The sequence below is a fragment of the Amblyomma mixtum genome, chromosome 5, assembly GCF_055824585.1.
Source record: "Amblyomma mixtum isolate Tamu chromosome 5, ASM5582458v1, whole genome shotgun sequence".
Taxonomy (NCBI): Eukaryota; Metazoa; Arthropoda; class Arachnida; order Ixodida; family Ixodidae; genus Amblyomma; species Amblyomma mixtum.
Window position 1 is genome coordinate 41,322,771 of NC_143016.1, and position 23,414 is coordinate 41,346,184.

The 23,414-nt window shown below is 49.9% G+C and overlaps 2 protein-coding genes across 4 annotated transcripts in view; one reads left to right on the plus strand and one right to left on the minus strand.

The window, feature by feature from the left end:
* LOC149341883 (tubulin gamma-1 chain-like) overlaps positions 1–23,414 on the plus strand; it is a 56,499-nt gene that overhangs the window by 19,910 nt on the left and 13,175 nt on the right. The gene's annotated exons all lie outside the window — the stretch shown is intronic.
* LOC149341884 (ras-related protein Rac1-like) overlaps positions 16,575–23,414 on the minus strand; it is a 56,331-nt gene continuing 49,491 nt past the window's right edge. For all 3 annotated transcript variants that reach the window (XM_089544163.1, XM_089544162.1, XM_089544160.1), the window contains 3 exons: positions 22,362–22,479; positions 18,529–18,668; positions 16,575–16,835 (listed from right to left, as the gene is read on the minus strand). In XM_089544163.1, coding sequence (XP_089400289.1) covers positions 16,758–16,835; positions 18,529–18,668; positions 22,362–22,479 — 336 coding nt within the window. In that variant the 3' untranslated portion in view covers positions 16,575–16,757. The remainder of the gene's footprint in view (positions 16,836–18,528; positions 18,669–22,361; positions 22,480–23,414) is intronic.

The following is a 23,414-nucleotide window of genomic DNA, read 5'->3' on the forward strand; positions in this document are numbered from 1 at the left end:
GATTGCAGCCAAGCTGCTGAATGTGGGTCGTTCCATGCTTCTCGTGAGGGAGCTGGTGTGTGTGTGTGTGCGCGCAGGAACCCACGTAGCCTCCGCAACGCTATTTCTATTGCAACCTTCCAGGATTTTGGTGGCTGCCTCACTCGCGGAGCCCTTGTAATTTGAGATGGCTCTTTTTGAACCACTGATCATGTTTCACGACCTATAGGGGGCGCCACTGATAATCTGACATGGCTGCTGGAGAGATCATCCGGGGGCCGCGCTAGCTCTGTGCTATGCTGTGCAAAAGGTTCGACTTCTGACAGCGCGCGACATGTACCGCGCCGGTTCTAATCGCAGGAAGAAAAATGGCAGGGATACTTGCGACGAAAGAAAACACGGGTACCGAGAAAATATCCTGCTTTTAGCTTATTGATGGTACTCGCCGACGCCAGCATTTAGAGTCAGTAGCCCTGTTTTTACCCAATTTCGGCACATATGCCATCAGATTGGGCTGGCTAGACAAGCAAAACCCGAAAAATCATGGTGTATAGAGCAAGAAGAGAGCAAGAGTACAAAAAAGTGTACATTTCGGCACCGCTGATTTATTTTGGAGTATTACAGGTAGGCAACGATTTTTGCTGACGCAAGTTCTGAAGAAGCCCCGACGGAAATATTTTTCAGCAGCAATCACTTTACAAGCGAGGTAGCATCGGCTTTGAAGAGAAGGCATGCTACTTCTTCCTTGATGCCACAAATGCTGCGGATGCACTATGCCGTGAAGTTGAGCATACTCTGAATTTAGGGCGCAATCGGCGACTACTGACTGCAAGCGCTATACATACTGAATGGTCAGAGAAATACAGGGTGCCCAAGCTTAGCCAAGGGTTAAAAAAATAAGATATTTGAGGTAGGTACAGTGAACTAGAAGCAGAGGTAGGCCACGGAAACCACTTGCATACACCTACCAATCATCTTAATTAGCAATTCAGATAATTTTTCTAAACGCGTAAATATTGACTTCAGACAGCAGATGTGAACAGAAGGTTGGAGAGCACCTTCAAACCCCCATTCAATTTGTTTTCGATCTTTTTTCCGAGCTCCAAAGAAAGCCCGCGAAATAAGCAAAAAAAAATCACGTGACTAGCGCATTCGCGCGCCACGACTGTGCTGCTCTCAACCGTGGCTTGAGTGAACGAAATCGGCTGCTGGCAAGGCGCGACGACCCCATGGCTAGAGTGTACCCATGGCTCCGGCAGGATGATATGTCGATGTTTGGCGATGTTTACGGTTCTGCTAGGCTTAGCAGGTACGCGTTGACTGACATCAGAAAGCGCGGGAGGTTCGAACTACTAATCTCCAGCTCTTTCCGGCGAATAAGATGTTTTACAATCAATCAATTTTGGTCCGAAAAAGGGGTCACAAAGATTTGGCAAGCCGGTAGCGCACTTTTCTTATTTACGTAGTATATTTTATTCGCGCGGACGCAGACAAAACTGAAAATAACTACATTTGCGAGAGTTACCATTGCGGGTTCCACCCGAGATGGTGCGGAAAATGTGAAAAGCATTTCTTGTTTGTTGCGGCTGTTTCAATTATTCTATGCGAATTTAATGCTGCAGAAAAGGAACCAGATATATGAAACAAGTACATTTTCATTTTTTTAGCTTTTCTCTTCTTGGCCGCAATGGTGCTGCAGTCAACGAACCCAAGCCTGGCTAAAAGTCAGAGGTGTACGCGTCCATATCGTTGGGGCGCGCTATTTTTTGGGGGCCCCATATTCTAAAACTCTAATCTCCTACAGCTTCCACTGTTTATAGTTAACTGTGCCATAAATGGAACCAAGTTTTTAAAGGGAAGAGTGTTCTACGCAAGCGAAAGAAATGGCGCAGTAATTTTCTCGCATGGACACCCGAACCGCGCCGTAAGGGAAGGTAGAAAGGTGGGAAGTGGAGGAAGAAAGAGTTGCCGTAGTGGAGGGCTCCGGAATAATTTCGACCAGCTGAAGATCTTTAACGTGCTCCGACATCGCAGAGCACACGGGCGCCTCGGCATTTTGCTTCCATCGAAACGCGGCCTACCGCTGTATCCTACCGCTGTATCCTACCGCTGTATCCTACTGGTACTCACCTATGGGGCAGAAACGTGGAGGCTAACAAAGAGGGTTCAGCTTAAGTTAAGGACAACGCAACGAGCTATGGAAAGAAAAATGATAGGTGTAACTTTAAGAGATCGGAAGAGGGCGGAGTGGGTGAGGGAACAAACGCGGGTTAATGACATCCTAGTTGAAATCAAGAGGAAGAAATGGGCTTGGGCAGGGCATGTAATGCGAAGGCAGGATAACCGCTGGTCCTTAAGGGTAACGGAGTGGATTCCAAGGGAAAGCAAACGTAGCAGGGGACGGCAGAAAGTTAGGTGGGCGGATGAGATTAAGAAGTTTGCGGGGATACAGTGGCGGCAACTGACAAAGGACAGGGTTAATTGGAGAGACATGGGAGAGGCCTTTGCCCTGCAGTGGGTGTAGTCAGGCTGATGATGATGATGATGAAACGCGGCCGCTGCGGCCGGGTTCGAACCCGAAAACTTCGGCTCAGTAGCCAAGCGCCCTGAGCCACCGCGCTTTGGGGAAAGATGGCAGCTCGAAAGTTTTAGATCGTGTTGACAAAACAGCAGACTGAAATGTTTTCAACTAGGTGCCATTTGTGTGATCTTTTTACCTGCCTAAAAGGGAAGCCCACCGACGGGTAGCAAGCAGCTGCTGGCGCTTGTCTTGCGGCCACTGCAAGCGCAAAGCCGCATCGGGGCAGTGCTGCCTTGAGGTTTCGTTCTCGGAGAGCACTGAAGTCGCACGTACCGCCATCATGCGGCACCAGTATCTTTGTCCTCGTGCATAGTCGGGAAAGATATGCACAGGAGTGCAAAGTACGAACAACAGCGCTCGTCCCGTTCCCTCATTCATCCTTGTTCGTACTTTGCGCTTCTGTATCGTGGCTGAGTATCATATGGTAGATTTTTTTTCGTTTTAAGCAGATAAAAAAATATATACGTAAATGGCACCCCGTTGCGCATGCTGCTGTTTTCGAACACGATCTACAACTTACGAATTGACATGTTGTCCCAAATGTCAATATTTACAAATTAGTAAAAACTTGCAACAAATATTTTCAAATTATTTACCAATTAAAAAATTTTCACGACGAGAAAATGCTGCAGACTAGGCCACATGTCGTGCAAGCCTTTCAGCACACACACATACGCTGCGTTATCTCAGCTCTTGGAAAGGACGGCGCAGTGGGGAAGCAGCTTTGTTGCTTCGTGATAGTGGGGATATAGACGATATCCACAGGCGCGCGCCCGGTGCCATGATGGCACTGAGTGGAGATGGCGCCTAGGCCGTGAGCCATGCTATTGGACAGCTGTTCCGTTTCTCTGCTCACTTCCTCTCCCTCTAATTAAGCCGCGGCGGACAGTCGATGAAGCGTGATGACAATTCCCGTCTCGCCATCTCTCTGACGCGTCGTTCCAAGTGTGCGCGGGCTATAACCGTTTGCGCTGTCGAGCGCCACTCCGAGCAACGACGTCGAGCGGTTCGGTTCGCCGCCTTCCTTGTCAATCACGGTGGTGTCGACCAAAATAAAACCAATGGCGTTTGCTTCGCGTCATCACGCTCTGTATACGGCGCTGATGTCCCGTGGCTGCACCGGCGCGCTTGTGGTGGCCGCTGCGCGAAACTCCACACCTCCGGTCTGCAGCTGGCTGTGCGATTTTAACAGCGAATCTTAGCGTGAGCAGGGCTCCACTCCGGTGCTTAAAGTCCAGCTCCATCGAAGGGGGATTCGAGCACGGTTGGAGAGGGAGGAAGCAGCTGGCGGCCTGTTTTACACATCGTTTTACACGAAGGTGGGAAACCATTTTTAAAAGTCGTTAGCTCTCTTTATGACACACACCTGAAACAAGCGATCCCCGCGCTCTGGCAGTGAGCTCGTTGTTGCTAGGGCCAGCTCTCAACTGACTCGAGATGTGAGGGCACGGGTTTCCCTTCACCTTCTTCCAGCCTTTTGTGTTGTGCTTCTGACTTTTCTTTTTCTTGAGTTTCGGAAAACAAATATAAATGGTTCTTACTAAAAAACACGGAAATTTTCCTAATTATAAATAAAAGGAATAAAGATGGTTATAGAACGGGGGGTCTCGGATCCCTTTTCAGTACTGCTGGAGGGGTGCACCTGACCTATTCATGACCTCGGACAGAAGAGCAGACGCACTCGAGCGGCTGCAGGGCATGTGGCGGCTCTTTTTAGCCGCACTTCAAGGGGCGCCTTCCCTAGCCGACAAACTGCACGGGCAGGAAGAGCTCGAACAAGGGCCGCATCCCGTAAAGCTGGCTGTAAACGTGCCTCATGCAGGCGTAAGGTATACTGTACTCCGATCGCCATCCTACTGCCCTCAACTCCACGATGCGCAGAGGTGCGCGGACGACAAGGATGCTCCATTTGAGCTAGCTATAGCCAGTACCAACGTTTTATAGTGACCGTCCGGGATATAACCGAAATGTTACGGGGCCGATTGCATGGATCAGTATAAGGCTTCTCAGTGTCGTCAGGGGAGAAAAAAACACGGTGGTTCTTTGCAGAGTCGATACTGAGCAAGGAAAAAAGGATTGAATTTCGATTTCCGGATGAAGTGTGGCCGATGCCGACGGCCAGTGCTTTCCGTCTAGCCGCATCACGACTAGAGTCCAAACCTCTTCACGCTTATTGAACATTGCGTCTGCGTTTGTGTGCGCACTCGAGACAGGGAGACGAAAGGTAATTCCACAGCCTCCCGAGCGGCACCGTGCGTGCATGGTTGCGTCGTTGAATCTTCGAAACAGCAGCGTGAAACAAGGAACAAACTGAGCCGCACCAAAATGTCTCGATTCGCTGGCGCGCATCAGAGCTGGAGAGACTACACAGGCGCATTGTTGGCTCAGGTGATGGGGTCGAGGATTAATTGCTCACTCGATGTTACGCGAGGAAGAAAAGAGGGCAGAAGGCAATGAGCCTGATGCAGAAATGCGCGCAAGCTGTGGCAAGGAAAGCGCGGGGCCTTCCTTATCACGTGACCTCACTGGCACCGCAATGCGGGCGTCAGCGGAAGCGCTCGAGTTGAGTCACAGAGGAAATGACTCCCATGTTCTTCCTCTTACCTCCGCAAAGCGGCACCGGACGATGCGTTTTGTTTAACCGCGTGTTATTCAACCTCGTAATTCGGATATCTAACCGTCCGGATCTGTGGGCATTTTTATGAAGACGCATGACCGTACGGTCGTTCTGCGCTGGAATGTGGGCTCTTCTTCCTTGTGCTTCACATTTTCGCGCAAGTAGTCGATATCGCCGTGCATGGTATCTTGGGACCACGCGGCATCGTATAGGATGTCGAGCTTATCGCAAGATGATCTTTGGTTTTCTTTGTTCACGTTTTCGTCGTCCGACTCTCACGCACTGCACACAACGTGGTAGCAGCGACATTAACAGCGCATACTGTCAGCCTGTTGTGCGTGAGCGGTGCGGGCGGGGCTTATTATTTCTCACTTTCTTTACGGCAGCACCGAACCATCAAATGTCAGCCTGCGAAAGACTTTAATTGCTACCACAGACAGCGTGGTGAGTAGAGGTGATAACATGCATGAAGGTCTTTGGCACAGCGCTATAGCACATTCTGGCGCGGGTCACAAGTGCCTCTAGCCGCACTCTCTGAATCAGTCTCGGCCAGGTTAAACACGTGTCTAGCGCGGCGTTCGTCTGGGCTCTCCTCCTTTGCGGTTAGCGACGCGTTCGGCTGACTAGAGCACCCGGGTTCGAACCTGGCCGCGGCGGCAGCGTGCTGTGCGATGTCAGTGCACGTTAAACATTTCCAGGTGATCGAAATTAGAGAGTCTTAGAATAGGGGGGCCCAAGGAAATAGCGGGCCCCAGCGCAACGTACGAGTGCGCCGGCGAGTTTCAGAATAGGGGTCTCCCCTACGCAGCGGTATAGTGCCTATAAAGTTTAGTTCCATTAACGTTGGTGCCTATAGCAGCGGGGCCAGGCTTGCGTTTATCGATTACAGCGCCACTACGGCAAACCAATAAGATACTCTTAAAAGTGATTTTAAAATATGCGTTTATTTCTTCATCAGAAACTGTTATCATTGCAGACACACGATTTAAAAGAAAAAATTTTAAGTGTGTGTTTTTACTGAGGCGGGAAACCCCCTTCGAACGTCCCATCAAGTCACCTCTATGGCGACCAAACAATGCGTACTCGCTAAGCCTAGCAGCTTTGTAAACGAAGCAGTCTGAAAATCTGGGGTGTTTTATCTCTAAAATTTTGTGGCTGAGGCAAGTTCAGACAAAGCGAAAGCTTCGTGCGCATTTAGTTTGCCGTGAACGTGGGCCACAGCGTAGCGACAACAACGAATCGGTCGTGAAGCGAGAGGCTCCGCTTCGACGGGCGCCGCCATGTTGCCTGAACGTAGAGCAGCGTTAGGGCGCATGCTAACGTTAACCCAAGACGCAAGGCGGGCCTTGCGTTCTGCGCATGCGCACTTCGACGCCCCAAACTTCTTGGGGCCCCCTATTCTAAAACTCCCTATTATTCAGAGCCCTTCGCTGCTGCGACACCTCTCCCTTTCTTTCTATTTTCTCCCTCACGGCGCGGTTGAGATGTCCACCTAAAAGACCGTTACTGCGCTCATTTCCCTGACCAATATTATAAAGCAGCGGTTGCCGAGTGATCGAGGGTTTCTGGCGTGACACCCGCCTTGCGTTTGGAAACGCATGTGCTGGCCCTGCACCACAGTGAAGCTTTTAGCCAACCTGCCTGATGTGGCTTATCTTCTGCTAGAATACATGAATTCGATCTGGCGGGGGGGGGGGGGGGGGGAGGACATCCCCCTACCGACAGAATGGAACTTTTGTCCCGAAGACGGGCAGACAAACCAACACAGACAAACTCCGTCCCATATCATTGACCTCCTGCGTGGGTAAGCTTATGCAGGCAATGGTACGAGACAGGCTTTCTGAATACTTGGAAGCCGAAGGCTCTTTGCTCAAACTATGTGTGGGTTTCCCCCCAACAAATCTGCCCAGGACATTCTCTTGCAACTGCATAGGGAAATCCTTGAACCCGTTGCTATGCCCCACAACGATCGAGTACGTGGTACTCGCCCTTGATCTCAGAGGGGCCTTTGACAACGTGAAACATAGCGTCGTTTTAGAACATCTCACACCCCTAACTACGGTCGCAGCACTTTCACTTACATTAGATTTCCTTTCAAACCCGATTCTATTTATCCGGCTCCAAGACGCGGAACACAGGCCCTACCATATTGGTACTCGCGGCACACCACAGGGGGCAGTCCTCTTCCCCCTCCTCTTTAAAATCGCTGTGATGTATCTGCATGCCTGGCCAACTGATGGAGGTTGAAGGTGTACAGCATTCGCTGTATGCCGACACATTACCATCTGGGCCACTCGGGGCAACCTCGGGTACATCGAGGAACACCTTCAAATGGCAGCACACCAGGTCGAAATGTATGCCGCAAGTTGCGGCCTACAATGTGCCCCTCAGAAATCGGAGTTAGCCTATATCCGGCCCTCACCGAGAGATAACACGCGAATAGCCCTCTCCCTATCTAACGGCCATATCACGGAGGCCCAAGAAATCATACTGTCTCCATGTTCACCACCAGCTTCAGGTGGGCACAACCCTGGTCAAAAGTAGGAGAACAACTAGACCGTATGGTACGCTGTGTTTCCAATAAGCGTGATGGGCTCCGCAGTAAAGACGCCCTACGACTGGCGCACGCTTTTGTAGTCAGTCGCATCCTTTAGTCGGCACCATACCTCCGCCTACGCAAACACGAACATGACAAAGTCGAAGACGTTATTTGAAAAATCGTTAAGTAGTATCTGGACCTGCCGGTCGCTACATACAACAGGCGTCTTGAAGCCTTGGGTATGACCAAATCCTTTCAAGAACTGAAAGAGGCTCACTTCCTTAATCAGTACACGCGCCTCATGCAAACACCATCCGGCCAGGCCTTCCTGGCCCATTTACATGCACAACACTCACCTAAGAAACAATAGAGGGCCCCGGTACCCGAGCTATGAAGCTACCACTCCCTAGTACGCCCTCTACCCTCTAAGATGGACACACACACTCACGGCCGCCGTACAGCCCGAGCGCAGGCTCTGGCACGCAAGTAAGTGGAAAACCAGCGGAAAGGGCGCGTTCACAAGCAGAAGTACACAGGACAACGCTGGAAACACATCTTCCTACATGTTCAGCCTCCTTCAGACCAGGCTGCCTTCTGCGTCAACACCATCGATTACCTCTCATGCAAAGCCCGGTTTTATTCTCACTGCATAAAAAACGATCTTCCGCCGCAGGACGTCATTCGTTTGTTTGGTCTTCAGAAGCCTTCCATAGGTCACTGGAAAGGAATCTGCTGCGTTCTCAAGGCTGAAATGTGAAGACAGGTGGGTAATCTGCAGGAAATGCTTACCATCATTTTGCCTTCAGCATGGAGGTGGACCGTTGGCTACCAGCAAGCTCCGACAACATCGTCATCTTGAAGCTCAACTTAGCGAATCTTCGGTTCGGAAAAGTTTGCCAAGAAGGACAGCCGAGGCATTCACACTTCTGTGACGTACCTGCACGGTGCCTCGGTTCCTCCGAAGATTGATGCCCTGTTGATGCCTCGAACCTTCCGTCAAAAAGCACGAACTTCTGGCTTCACACCGCCGCATAGCAAGAAAAGCACCCTCCGAAGAAAAATGTTTGCCTCGCAGAAGGTGTTCACTGCCTTCAAAAAATTCGCCCTAATCATGCTTCCAGACAAGCAAAGAAACGTTACGTCAGTGAGTATTTCCATAGCCACGACCTGAGTTTAATCCTGTCAGAAAAGGAGGGTGGTTTCGTGGTTATGTCCAACTGCCTCCTATCCAAGAAAGCCCAAGAGGCTATCAACAAGAATTTCAAACCTGCCAACACAAAGCCTTCTAAGATAAAAAGGCACGCCCTAGAGCTCTAGGAGACTCTTCATCTTAACGGTTTGCTCAAGGAAGTTAACAGGAAAGAGAATACCGACGGGTTGAGAATGTTTTTCGCAACTAAAACGCATAAAACTGGTTGCCCTGTTAGGGCCATTGTCACAGAGGGAAGTTCGTGGCAGGAAATAGTAGGCCAGTTTTTGAAACGATCTTTTGAACCCCTTGGCACCTGACGACCCCTTTGGCGTCCGGACCTCGATGGACGTCGTGTACTGCTTATCCACTACCAGTGTGAGTGCCAATTCCGCCTTTTCCGTGGACATCGAAGACCTCTTCTATTCAGTTCCCCAAAATGACTTGTTAGTTACTGTGCAGGACCTCACAGATAACCGAGGTGCGGTGGCCTTCCAGAACAGCTCGGGCCTATCGGTGAATTTCTTTTTAGAACTTTTAACCTGCTACCTTTCTTCCACTGTGGTAGAATATGAAAACAGCAGGTACATACAGAAGCAGGGCGTTCCAAAAGGATCGTTTGCGGCTCCTATTTTGTGCCACATGTTTTTATCCCATTTTGACATTCTGTTGCATGACAAGCTTACTGACGATCGAGTAGTGAAAGTGTTTAGGTATGTGGGTAATTTAATTTTCTTGAGAATAACTTCCCGTGACAGTGTCTAAACGGCCTCAAATGACATCTTGACCTTTCTTTACCAATAGCTGTCCTGACTTGAGTTTAACTCATAAGGTACCCCTTGATGACTCAAGTTTTTATATCTCACTATCACCTTCTCTGAAAAGAGCCACGTTTGCTGGAGCTACTCTCCACGGACCAAGGAAAGCCTGCTGCCCTACTCCTCTTCACATTCTAAACTTGTAAAGAGAGGCATTGTCAACCTTTGCCTCGGTAATGCTCATTCATTCATTTATTTTTCCTCAAAGGTCCCTTTCGGGACATTACATGAGGGGTGGGGATCTTGTTCACGCAACATGCAGAAGGGTTTCTTAGGCCAGCTTGACCGCTTGAAGTCAGCGGGCTACCCTGAGGACGTCCTGGTTTCTTTTGCTGAGACTTTGTCTAGCAAGTTTAAGTCACAGTACAAAAAAGATGAAACGCCTTGTGAAGAATCTAGACCTGCTGTAATGCCATACCTGCATTAAGCCTCACTTAACGTTAGAAAGTAAGCAAACAAGGGAAGGGGAAGGAGGGGCTCGTTATAAATATGAGAGAAGCCAACAGCCACAGAAACCAAGGAGCACAGGGTTTTTTTTTTTAAATATATTTTTATTTTTTTTGTGGTGTTGATCAAGTAAGAATATTACTGTCGCTTAAAGCTAATTGATTAGAAAAGCAGAAGAAAAAACAACCACCTGCCGCCGGTGGGATCCGAACCCACGACCTCCGAATTACGCGTCCGGTGCTCTACCTCTGAGCTACGGCGACGGCTGTCAAACCTTCTGCTTTCGGGGGTATTTATGTTTACAAATAACCTAACCTTGAGAGTATCCATCAGCGCCACCCATGTTCGTAAGCGGCGGACGTGGAACGTCCTGGGTTACCGCTGGTGTGACGTAGAACGCCATCGAACGGCGAGGGTGGAAGCTGTGTGAAAACCCTCTTATGCTTCCTATGGCATCAAGGCTGCCAGAACCGAGGCCCTCGCTAAGCAATTAAGCAATTAAGCAATTAAGGCGTTCTACGTCACACCAGCGGTAACCCAGGACGTTCCACGTCCGCCGCTTACGAACATGGGTGGCGCTGATGGATACTCTCAAGGTTAGGTTATTTGTAAACATAAATACCCCCGAAAGCAGAAGGTTTGACAGCCGTCGCCGTAGCTCAGAGGTAGAGCACCGGACGCGTAATTCGGAGGTCGTGGGTTCGGATCCCACCGGCGGCAGGTGGTTGTTTTTTCTTCTGCTTTTCTAATCAATTAGCTTTAAGCGACAGTAATATTCTTACTTGATCAACACCACAAAAAAAATACAAATATATTTAAAAAAAAAACCCCTGTGCTCCTTGGTTTCTGTGGCTGTTGGCTTCTCTCATATTTATAACGAGCCCCTCCTTCCCCTTCCCTTGTTTGCTTAATTGCTTAGCGAGGGCCTCGGTTCTGGCAGCCTTGATGCCATAGGAAGCATAAGAGGGTTCTCACACAGCTTCCACCCTCGCCGTTCGATGGCGTTCTACGTCACACCAGCGGTAACCCAGGACGTTCCACGTCCGCCGCTTACGAACATGGGTGGCGCTGATGGATACTCTCAAGGTTAGGTTATTTGTAAACATAAATACCCCCGAAAGCAGAAGGTTTGACAGCCGTCGCCGTAGCTCAGAGGTAGAGCACCGGACGCGTAATTCGGAGGTCGTGGGTTCGGATCCCACCGGCGGCAGGTGGTTGTTTTTTCTTCTGCTTTTCTAATCAATTAGCTTTAAGCGACAGTAATATTCTTACTTGATCAACACCACAAAAAAAATAAAAATATATTTTAAAAAAAAAAACCCTGTGCTCCTTGGTTTCTGTGGCTGTTGGCTTCTCTCATATTTAACGTTAGAAAGGTAGCCATGAAATACGGTGTTAAGGTTGCCTTTTCTGCGCCCACCAAACTGTCGCCACTTTGTTCCCGTATCTCTAAAAATAGAACAAAAAAGAAATGTAAAGTCAAGTACCAGAGCATGTTCACCAAATGCACAACCGATGTTGTTTACTCGCTTCCACTGTCCTGTGGCAAGGCCTACATAGGTCGAACACGTCAATGCGTCAACGAGCGTATGAGCCAGCACCGCACTTCGCTGTAGCCGGGCAACACAGCAAATCTGCCAAAACATTGCAACCACTGCAAAGACTGCACCCCTCTGTTCCATAATGTCAGAATCATCGGCCGTGGCAAAACGCAGATTGAACGAGAAAGTTAGAAGCCTTCAAAACCAAGCAGTTAGGAACTGAATGCGTCAGCGACAGCTCTGTCAGGTTCACGGCAAAAGAGTACAGATTCATGAATGGAACATAGGTTGCCACATGCAATCTTGTACGGCCCCAAACACGGCGTCTTCTACGTGGACATTGCCAGCCCTGACCCCCGGGGGTGGTTCACGGCCGCAATTATACACCAAGGCAGGCAGGTGGACAGTTTGAGTTTTAGGGCAGCTGCCTCCACTCACGCAGAGGAGGTGGCTATTGCATTGGCCATCTATATATTATATTATTTATAAATATTTATAAATACTGCGGTCTTGAACAACAAGACCATCGCAGGTGGGTACATGATTTGTGTAACACCAAAGGACAAAAAAAGAAAATACAGCAGACAAGGCGTCACCAGCAGCGAAATTACTACATCACACTGTACTGTATCGTTTCACAACATCAGAATATATACACTGCAGTCATAGAGCCAAGCATATAACAGGTTATAATTAAGTAAATCAGAAAAAAAGAAAAAAATTTACTGAGCAACCGAACACTCAAAATTTCGTCACTTGTTGCAGCAGCGCCTGAAAATGGGACAAATTATTCTCTTCGACTATATGACCAGCAAGGTTGTTCCATTCGGTAATTGTTCTAGGAAAATAGGAATATTTGTAGCAGTTAGTTCTCGTGGATAAAGGTTTTACGGAAAGAGCATGTCTCAGGCGCGTTGCATAACCACTAGAGTAACTAACAATTTTCGAGATGTCAATGTTGTATTAACCATGAATTAACTGGAAAAAGAATTTCAAACGACAAATACGGTTTCTATCAGTAACGGATGGTAAGCAACTCATTTTAAGAAGACTAAAATGAGTTGCTTCTCCTGTTTCTCAACACATTATCACCGACTCCCGCGGAGCGTACGTCCAAGCTACGACGCCGGTCGCATACAGCACCCTAGAAGCGTATTTCATGCGTTGGTGCATTCGCAATACGGAAGCCACCTCTAAACGCATCATCTGGACTCCAGGCCATCAGAGTCTTAGGGAATGAGGCCACACACGCGGCTGCCCGAGCTCTCATCGGCCGGGTACCTCATACCGACTCTGATACCTAGGATGCGGGGCAACCCTTATTACGCTTTTGTGAAATTCTGAAGTACTATAAGCACGAACATCAACGCTCCCCATCCTTGACAACAGGGCTTGGGAAAGCAGACGCATGCGTGCTCCTCCGACTTTTTACGAATACTCTTGTATGCCCGGCTAGACTGAAACATTTCGACCCGATGGTCAGTGGCCGATGCTCGCACTGTAGCGAGGTGGCTGACACCTACCACATGGTGTGGGCCTGCCAGCAGAACACAGCCCTTTCCCCAAACCCCCACACTACCCGAGAGAACTGGGAGGCGACCGTGCTCGGACCTCCAGGCCGAGCGGGCCTTGGTCCAGAGTGCCCGGACGGCGGCTTCCACCAATGGAGTCCTGGACTAGGGATTCCGTGCACCTAGTACGTAAGATGGCTTCCCAATAAGGGAAGCCCACGAACAACTGTCTGGAAATAATATAATAAATGCTTTTCACCACCACCAAGCCCTATTAACCGGCGCAGCATCACTGCCGCCGTGGTCGTGACGAATGACGATGATTTACGTCTTTCCATTTTGTGTCAGTATGGCACGCGCCGCTCCCCTCACGCACTAACTACCGGTGCCCCTCAAGCACCGTCAGGTGTTATCAGTGCGACGACCTTACACTCTTTCGAATGGTATGCGGTCTGTGCAGTGCCATTACCTCCAGCCACCCATTATCTAGCAATAGTGCGTAAGAAACACCACTTTCTGCCTAGTGGCGATGGCCGAGTGGTCTGAGGCGACAGTCGAGCAAGCTGCCGAGTTCGGTTGTTTGAAGTCCAGCCTGTGTCGCTTGCTTTTCGAGCGGAGATTCGCGTGCTTCGGCGTCGCGGTTTTGGGAGAATTTTCGACTCGGCTTGCCGAGAATAGGAGCTGACAGCATTTCATGCTTAAAGGGGTGGAGACACCAAATTTTGAAGCTATAAAAAGCCTGCTATGGGATTCCTATGTATGCAAGGGCACTCACAGCCAGGTGTTGGACGCAACAAACGTTTAAAAAATATTTTAATTCGGTTCCAAAGATTACCTAAATGCTCACTCTCACGATCTAGACCCATCGCTAGCGCCATCAACGCTGACGTCACAAGGGGATAAACAAATTAAAGTTTTAGTGACGTCATACCAAAATACAGTGACGTATGATGAGCGGGGCACAGCCGCGTGAGCACAGTCGACGCACCAGCGAGCCGCATTTGCTGCTAACCGCCACTCGCTCGGTTTGCGGCGCGCCGTTGCGAACAGCGTCGCAGCGTCCGATTGCAGCTCGTCGCCTGCGTCCGGCCTGCTAGATGTCAACGGCGAGCCGCTCGCGAAAAACGCAACGACGGGAAGCGGCAGCCAATGCGAGCCCGGAGAGCGGCAGCGTCATGATGAAATAAAGCGCACTCCTTGGAGCCGGGCGGCCTGCGCCAGTCTTCGTGCCGACCACCGGCATCCGAAGAACGCGACAGTATTGTTTGTTCACGTTCATAGCAAACCCTGGGATATATGAATATCAAAAATGCATCGTTTCTGACGATCGTTGGCAAATACCGAGTTCCTGATAGAAGTGATGACTGCGATGCAAGCAAATTTCATCCCATAGCCGGTTTTGTGCTGCTGCTACCTGGTGCGGTTCGCCTGCCGTCTGCTAGCTCTGTTGCCGAAGACGTCGTGCAAATCGAACATATCGTGGGATGAGTTCACAGTAAAGGGGTGCCGAGCGGAGCACGTTAGCGCTGGCCAGTCCCGAAGCGCCCTCAGCTGCGGAGTCGATGTGAAATCAGCTTAGGCCTAGCGACGACTAGGGCAGTCTGGGACCAGCGCGCAGGTCGTCGCCCGGCGTTGCCGCAGTGCCGAAAGATCCACTTTTAGCACAGTCATGCTGTCGTATCTCGAATCTAGGAAGCATCCTTATTGGTAGCATGGCTGTTTTGTGCGGACGTGAAGTACGCCGTGCCTGCCGGCCGGTCGGCCAGCCTGGATACCGTCTGCCGACGTCATAAAAGCGAGCTAAGGAGTGTTCTTGACGTAAATAATAAACCATGGTACAAGAAATGTGAAAAAAGTGTCATTTTTGAGGATCGCTGACCAATACTGAGCTGCTGGCAGAGGTAACAACGGTGATATGAGCAAATTTCTTGCCACAACCGCGCCTAGCAGCTGCCGCTGGCGCGACGTTGGGGTCCGGCTCGCCTGACGCCCGCTAGCTCCGCTGCCGAAGGCGTCGAGGAGATTGACCATACTATTATTTTATTGTGAGATGATTCTGTTAACACTACAGCTATTTGTGAAAAGTAGGCATTTTATTATAGCGCAGGCGACTTCCGAAGCGCCGGCCGCTTGCTAAACAGGCTATAGGCCTAGCGACGACCACGGCAGCCAGGCAGCAGCAGAGCTCGTCGCCCGGAGCGCCCGCGAGCGGTGCCGTTGCCGAAAGCTCCCAACATAAGCAGACATATGCTTTGTCGCTGCTCGAGTATAGCTGGCAGTTCTGATAACAAGGCGATTTTGTCTTTTCTTGTGATATTTGTACACCATCCAAAGCAGCGCTCAGGTACTGCTGCACGGCGGCGAAGTGTGACACCGGTTGTGGGCGCAGCTTGGGTAGGGCGGCGCAGCGATGCTTACTGGCATTTTGCAAAGTGCTTCGCATCCTCACGCGAACCCGCGAAGGCGATATTAGCGTGCGATAAAAATAAGTCGATGTCCTCACTCATTGGATTCAGATCCGTCAGAATCCGAGCTGCTGGTACTAGCCATGCCATTGTTTTTTTCATGCGCTGGTGTGTGAGAAAGCAGACGATGCAGCAGTATGTGCGTCACAACTTTTGTGGGCCCACGTGACCAAGCGAAGTAGTTGATCTTCCCCCTCTGTGACGTCACTGTCCAACTCGGCGTTCCGAAACCGAAACCGAAAATCGTTCACCTAAAAATGCGATAATAAATTATTCACTGTGAATATATGAATCTCTGAGTGTGTATCATGCTTCCTGGAGCCATAAGAAACGTTTGAAACTAAGAACGCGCGAACCACAAATTTGGTGTCTCCACCCCTTTAAAATAAACCATTGCACTAGATTACTTGCACGAATGTGCGGGAAAATGTAAAAAACGTGCAAATTTTTAAAACCCGCGCAAACACATTCTGATGAAAAAGCACTAGCACCCTCTCATATTTAAATACAGTGTGTTTCACCTAAGACTTTACACAATTTTTAAAAATAGGCATTTTGAGTTAGAATAGCGCTTTTTTCGGCATAAAAAAATCGTTATTCTAACTCAGAAAACCTATTTTTAAAAACTGCGTAAAGTCTTCAGATGAAACACCCTGTATACCTGAACGAATATCGAACATAATTATAAATGCGAGGAGGTGCCGCCATGAGAAATTTATAGATCTGGACGGACACATTGCCACTAGGTCGTGTGTAACCGAGACGAAGGGAAAATATGTGCGTAGTATGATAAGTTGCAGACAACTATCAAGCTTTATCAATATTTCGAAGAGCGCGTTGCGATATGCGCGTGGAGATGTAAGAAGTAACCACACGCTGACAGCAGCTCAAAATATTCACTTCTCGTTTATTAAGACTCGCGCGTGACAGTGCGGCTAAATCGTGCGCCGGACACTGATGTCGATATGCGTTATCTATTTACAAACAATGCAGCCGCGGCTTTTGCATGTGCAACGTGCTGCAGTGGAAGAGTCGGACAGAACACATTGTTGACATTGATGCATAGGCGCCTATAAGAACCTACACGTTCGCTTCAACTTTCTCGATGACTTGGGCTGAAGCACTGCCCTCGCCGCCTCTTCGAAGACCTGCAAAAAACGAAACACAGAAAAAAAGTCAACACGACACTGCGGAACGCTCAACATTTCCGGAAGGAAGGCGGGGCCACATGTTTCCCTCCTAGCGATGTTCCGCGCCATCAAACTGCCCAGCTCTGGATGGGCGTGAACATCCTGACGCAACTCTCCCGAAGCACGCCATACAAGACAGTGCACGCTACAACCATTTGTTCGCACGGCACAAATACTGAAGCCGTTCTGATATAAAGGCTAGACAGATAGATCTAGGTGAATATAGACCGACAGAAATACCTGTATAGACAATTCCTACGCGACAGCCGTCGGTGTCTTGCGAGCGCCGCGCGTCGGAAAAAAAATGGCAGTGGCTTAGCTCTGGTTAAGCCTGGATATAAAAGCGAAAAGCTGCAGTTATGCTTTGTTTGACGTCATGGCTGTCGCAGTTCGCGCACAATGCACTGGGAGCACCACGATAACGGTGCAGGCAAGCGCGCTATATAGCCCTCCTTCTGTATGCGTAGTAACTGTGGTAAACACGCGGCTGCAAGTAGCGTCATACGAGGAAGCCGAGCGCGCGCCGATGCGCACGCGGTAAACACGCGCAGAGCGCGCGAACGACGGCGAAGGTCGACCGGCGGAGCCGCGCTCGGCGGCGGCTCCGCCGACCACCTGCGCCTCTCCAGTGACGTCACGCGGCGAACTCGCGCATGCGCAGCTGTGGCTAAAATTGATCACGGCGCACGCCAGAGCCGGTGTTGACAAGCCTAGTGAAGCTTTTCGCTTCAAAATCGTACCGTGCCAACCACTTGCCGCAGAATGTTTCGGATGGTGTCATACGATTCAGCGTTTCGTGCAGCATAACCTCACTAGTTAAGTTAGCCTAGCTTGCGGTAGGGATTCGAACCGGCGACCTATATTCGGGGAAACTGGTGATCTACAGTTGGGGGCTGCGTATCATGCACGGTTCGGATGTCCACCAAGACACGTGAGACTGTTACTGCGTCATTTCCTTCCCTAAAAAAAGCTATTTTCGATTTCTCTAACGGGCAAGGCGTCGCGCCGAGCGGGCAATGGCGTTCCGTGGACTCCCTGGCAGCGCTGCAAGACGCTGCCGTGTTTCACACTCAAAGGCGAAGCTTAAGCGTCCTCCAAATTTTTATTGCGAAAGCAATACTGCTAGCACTTTTCTGCCGTCGGTGGAGGTCGTTCCTTCGCTACGGCGCAGCTGCGGCGCACGACCACGTGACAGCGTGACGTCACCACCAGGGGAGAGCAGGGGCCCCAACTCGTCTCTTCGGCCGTAGTCGTTCCTTCGCTCTGCGCGGCGGCTACCACGTGACGGCCTCCTCGGCCCGCCGCGTGAGGGCGCTCGCTAGGAGAGGATACACGGGGCGCCGCAGGCGCGCTCCGCTTAGTCATGTCTGAGGAGTTGTACAAGGCGTCGCAGACTAAATCCTTTAGTTGCACAAAAGGCGAAGCCATGCCAAACCACCAGCACAGCCAAGCGCAGCCAGGGAGCTATTGCTTTCGCAATCACTCAGGCTTAACCAGAGCTAAGCCACAGCTAACTTTTTGTATCGACCGAATGACTGAAACGCGCACAGGAAGAAACTTGAGACGTGCGCGTGCTGGCTAGCGTTTGAAGACGCCTTCATGCAGTGCGTCAGAACGATAACCATGCACGCATAATGGAAGAGCGAAGGACCTCCTTGACGCTGGCGCCGGTCTTGGCCGAGCACTCGACGTAGCTGTAAGCCTTGATCTTGGAGGCGAGCTTCTTTCCCGCCGACCGGCTCACCAGGGCCTCGGCCGACTCGGGCTCCTGGCGAAGGTCCGCCTTGGTCGCTGCGACGAAGCGGCATGAATGACACGTTGCTAAGATGGCAATATCACGCATGGTCAAAGACCGGAATTATTCCACATTTCCACGCCACGATTTGCCATTCCATAAAAGAGAGAAAGCGCGATCACTACAATGGCAGCTTGAGGCATCAGGAGTGAATACGCGCATCAGACATACACAGTGTTGATTCCTGAATACGACAATAAAATGTCACACAGTTGTTCACCCACAAACTTACATCGGGCAGAAATCGCTGCAAAGACGGCTTGACGAAGCAGTACTAAGGTGAATCCGACTGCCTCCTAAAGCTGAGCGGCGCGTAAAAGGCATTTCAGGGGGGAGGTGGTGACGAGGAGGTGCGGCTACGGCCGCTTATCCGTTTTTCTCAGCCAGCGTTCGCTTCGGCGGACGCGGTTGTTTGCGACGCGCGTCTTTTTCTTTCCTTTCACTCTTTCCTCTTATCTTTTAACTCTCCTCTATCTGCGCGTGGCAGCGGTGGTGGCTCGGCTTGAGCCAGTTGGCAGGCCCGTGCAATTTCCTTTTCATCCTTCTCTCAGTCGCAACAACAACAACAGCATTTCAGAGCCTCGGACCTTAAAAATTTACTACTGCCAATGTGCACTGATCAACAGGGACAAGACGGCTAATTGTGCTGAACAGGACTTCTCAGACCAGCTTCTTCTACGCTCTGTCTCGAGGACTGCTTCGAGGAAACTAAAAATCCGGTGTCCTCTGCTTCGCGCAGTTGTCGGGGCACATGAACCCGCTTCTCTCACAAATCCGGTATTCATGCAGAGAAACATAGCGTGGCGGCGTAAGCAGGTCTGCTTCTCGCGCGTACGCTACGGACCGCGCTGACGCGGCCACCGGCCGGAGTATAACTCCCAGAGTGCAACGCGGCGGCGGTGGCGTAATGCAACAGCTGGTCAGATCGGTATAGTGCTACGGGAGGGCGATAAGGAAATAAAGGTGGAGTAGGGGCACAAATCACCCGTGAGCAGAGTTAAAATTGTGGTCATGTATACAGATTGTAAATTTTGTTAAGGTGCTATGCAGATAGACACCTATTTCTGCTCGCATGCTTTGTTCTTTAAAATTGTGCGCAAGACATGGATCTCCCCGTGGTATTAGACAGTTTTGGCGCAGCCGGACAGCTGTACGGCAAATATGGTAACGTGTTGCCGTTGCAACCGTTGCCATGGCCTTGCCTAGCCAGAAATCCAGGTAACGAAATCCAGGTAACGAAATCCAGGTAGAAATCCAGGTAACGACTGGAGTTTCGTTCTGTCCACGGAAACAAGCAACGAAGCTCGTACTGAGGAGATGCAGCCGATAGAAAGGACGCAGGCAGTTTGCGCTGGGCACGCCAAAGGTTTCATGAAGCCCGAGCCGAGTTCGTCCCTTGTTCGTCCCTTTGGTAGAATATCTTTGTGCCGACAGCCGCGGATAATGAAATAAATACTCGAAACTGATAGGCGAAATGACGCTCATTTGCGCCCGTTGGATGCTTGGATGGTAACACATTGCTGTAGTTGTTTTTTTTTTCGAGAATGCTTCGGCGCAAAAGAACGCAGAAGTTCCATGAAATCGGATGGTGCAACAGGTGCGTAATGAGCGCGGAAGCACGGGTATCTAAAAATGTAAACGACACCAAATCTAGTTCGGATGGAGGGAGGGATAGGGTGAAAGCACAGGTATAGCGATAGCAGATTCGTACGAATGGAGATGTATTCCATAACAATGAAAGGTTATTACACTCGACTGACCTCACCTTCGTTCGACCACTTGTCACTTCCGCGTTGAATCTGTAATGCTTAAAACCAGGGGTCCGAGTTTTCGGTATAAACCACAAAAAAAGCAATAAATGTACGCCGGATTCATTTTCTTTCTAATTAGACTTAAACCACCAAAGGTCAGTACCATTCAGATGTGCGCCATAGCTTGCTGGCTCTTAAGTGCCAATTACAAGCGGTCATAAGAGTGAATTAAAACGTGATCGCTGAATTAAGTTTGAGGCATTGCTCCGACAGTTTAGACATACGCTGGATACAGACCGAGAGGCCCTCGTCAAGCTTCGTCTCTCCTGCTCAGAGACCGCCGTCACCTTGTCAGAGTCGTTGATTGGTTAAAACGCTCGTTTTCGCACGGCACATAAGGACACAATGCAGAGCGAGGCTAAAGGAGAGAGGCAGTTTCTTCGGCCGACACTACTGTTTCGCGGTTGTAAGGACACTGACAGGCCTGCAACAAACCACCGCCAAGTCTAAACCGTGCAATGTCCCGGCTGTCACCGATGCCGTCTGGACTACGCGATCAGAGGTCATCTGGCTCCATCAGGCCGCGGTCATTTTTTCTTTCTCTCCGATCCGAGACTTTGTTCTAACGAAGCGTTTGCTGCTGTGAACAGTTCGTTCCATGTCTGAATGAGGGAGCAGCGTGTCGCAAGCAACGATTCCCTCTGCAATCATCACAGCCAGATGAAGCTACTCCGACATAAAGGCACAGAGGCCTGGTTCCACTTTGCTTTCGCTAGATTCTTTTTAAGCGAGAGCGTTGGCACCTCCATATTGGAAAAAGATTGGCGTCGGTGGCGTCGACCGTTTGAAAACTCGCGGCCGGAGCAACCGGCCGCCCCGGCAACCTAGGTGGGCCACCTAGGTCACGTGGCCTTGTGGCGTCGTCACAACCTGCCCCCACCTTATTGTGAGGAAACTGACCACCGTGGCAGGTGGATGTTAAAATAGTGATTGCTCGCGAAAGGCTGCTCAGGAAGATTGGTTTCGTTTACTGGGATTTAACGTCCCAAAGCGACTCAGGCTATGAGAGACGCCGTAGTGGAGGGCTCCGGAAATTTCGACCACCTGGGCTTCTTTAACGTGCAATGACATCGCACAGTACACGGGCCTCTAGAATTTCGCCTCCAAAGAAATGCGACCGGGATCGAACCCGCGTCTTTCGGGTCTGCAGCCGAGCGCCGTAACCACTGAGCCACAGCGGCAGATGATTGCTCGGGAAGAGCAACATCGGTCTCGCAAACCCCACCGGTGGCAGCACCTCCTATCGCAGTGCAGTGGCGCATCGCTTAACCACTGCACCACTGCGCCAGGAGTGGTGTGAGCACTCCCAGCGATCTATGAATGTAAAGTCGAGAATTGACAATTCCGCATATATGGGCATTAACGCATTAACGTCATCGCGTCATACCCCCTCCCGTTATTTTTGTTTATTTAGTTTATTTAGGTTTTAGTCAACCAAGAAAAACTTCCATTTACGCTCTTGCCTTGCGGCTCGATCATTTAACTTCCATGTTGTTACTTTTTTTTTACGGCGATATAGTATTTCATATTGCAACCACTACAGTAAACATGACCACTTGCGTGTTAACTACTTGTAGTTTTTGCAAACAAACAAACCAAATAAACTATACGTGACTTCGAGCGCCCAAAATAATATTCCCCTAAAAAAAATACCGAAAATTGTGTTTTAAAATAACCACCGAAAAGAGCCCATCGAATCTTCAAAAAATAAAACTGAGAAGTCTAGGGATAGCTTGCCGAAGACTCAGTAGGAGCGCAGTTCACGATGTGGGTGCAACGCAGACAACAGTGTCGCACAGACACCACGAACTGCGGCCTTCCCGTGACATGCGAACGATGAATAAGAAAAAAAAAGGGGGAGAGAGATGTTGTACCTACCGACTAAGACGTAGGGCGTCGTTGGACAGTGGTGCTTGAGCTCGGGCTGCCACTTGGTCAGGATGTTGTTGTACGACGCCTCGCTGCTGATGCTGAAGCAGAGCAGGAACACGTCGGACTACGCCGGAAAGTCAGAGAAAAAGTTTCGGCGTGCTTTTATCAGGACGTAGCCTTGCACAGCGACGCACACAGCACTGCACGCATTCGCTGTAAAACCACTTTCGAAGTGCCGCGATCCGCTTTTATGCGCCTCCGCCTAACAGTGCTGCCAGCACAACGTGCTCAAATTTATCAGCGGATATTTGACACTCAAGCCTAGGCGACGTCTAAGTGACAACACTCACATCCAAGGGATGTCCCCGCGAAATGTTGAAAGGACATGCGGATATCCCCAAGAAGTGCGGAGAAACACCTACGGACATCCCTCAAATATCTTTTTGGCCACACTTTCCGTATCCAAGGGAGGTCCATAGGCAGTCCCTCAAGATTTTCATAGGCCTTAACAAGGAAATGTTGGGTATTGGTCAAAACAAAAACCTACAAAAAAAATTCTGGCACGTCATTAACCCCAAAGCGGATGACATGATAACCTTGATTGACAGCTCTTCCGATGTTATTCCAACTAACGAATGTGCGTGCGTACTTAACAAAGTTTTCCTGCACAACTTTTCTTCAACCGCCGATATTACTCTCCAATCCGCGCACGTCAACGATTGTCTAGCAATGTTTCGCATAAGCACTGAAGCAGCAGGCGCCGAATCAATAATTTAATCTCTAAAACCATATTCCGCTCCTGGGCACGATTTAATCAACGCGAATTTTTTTTAAAAACACGAGCTTATTTTCTTCCATTTTTCTAACCATGATTCTCTAACAGTCGCTAGAAAAAGATTCCTTGCCTGCTTAATGGAAGGTCGGGAACGTGATCCCACTTAATAAATGAGGTGAAAAGCATTGTCCTTATAGCTACCATTCTATTTCGCTCACTTGCATTCTATGTAACATTCTACATGCAGTACTTGCCTCAAATCTTGCTAGCTTTCTAGAAACTAA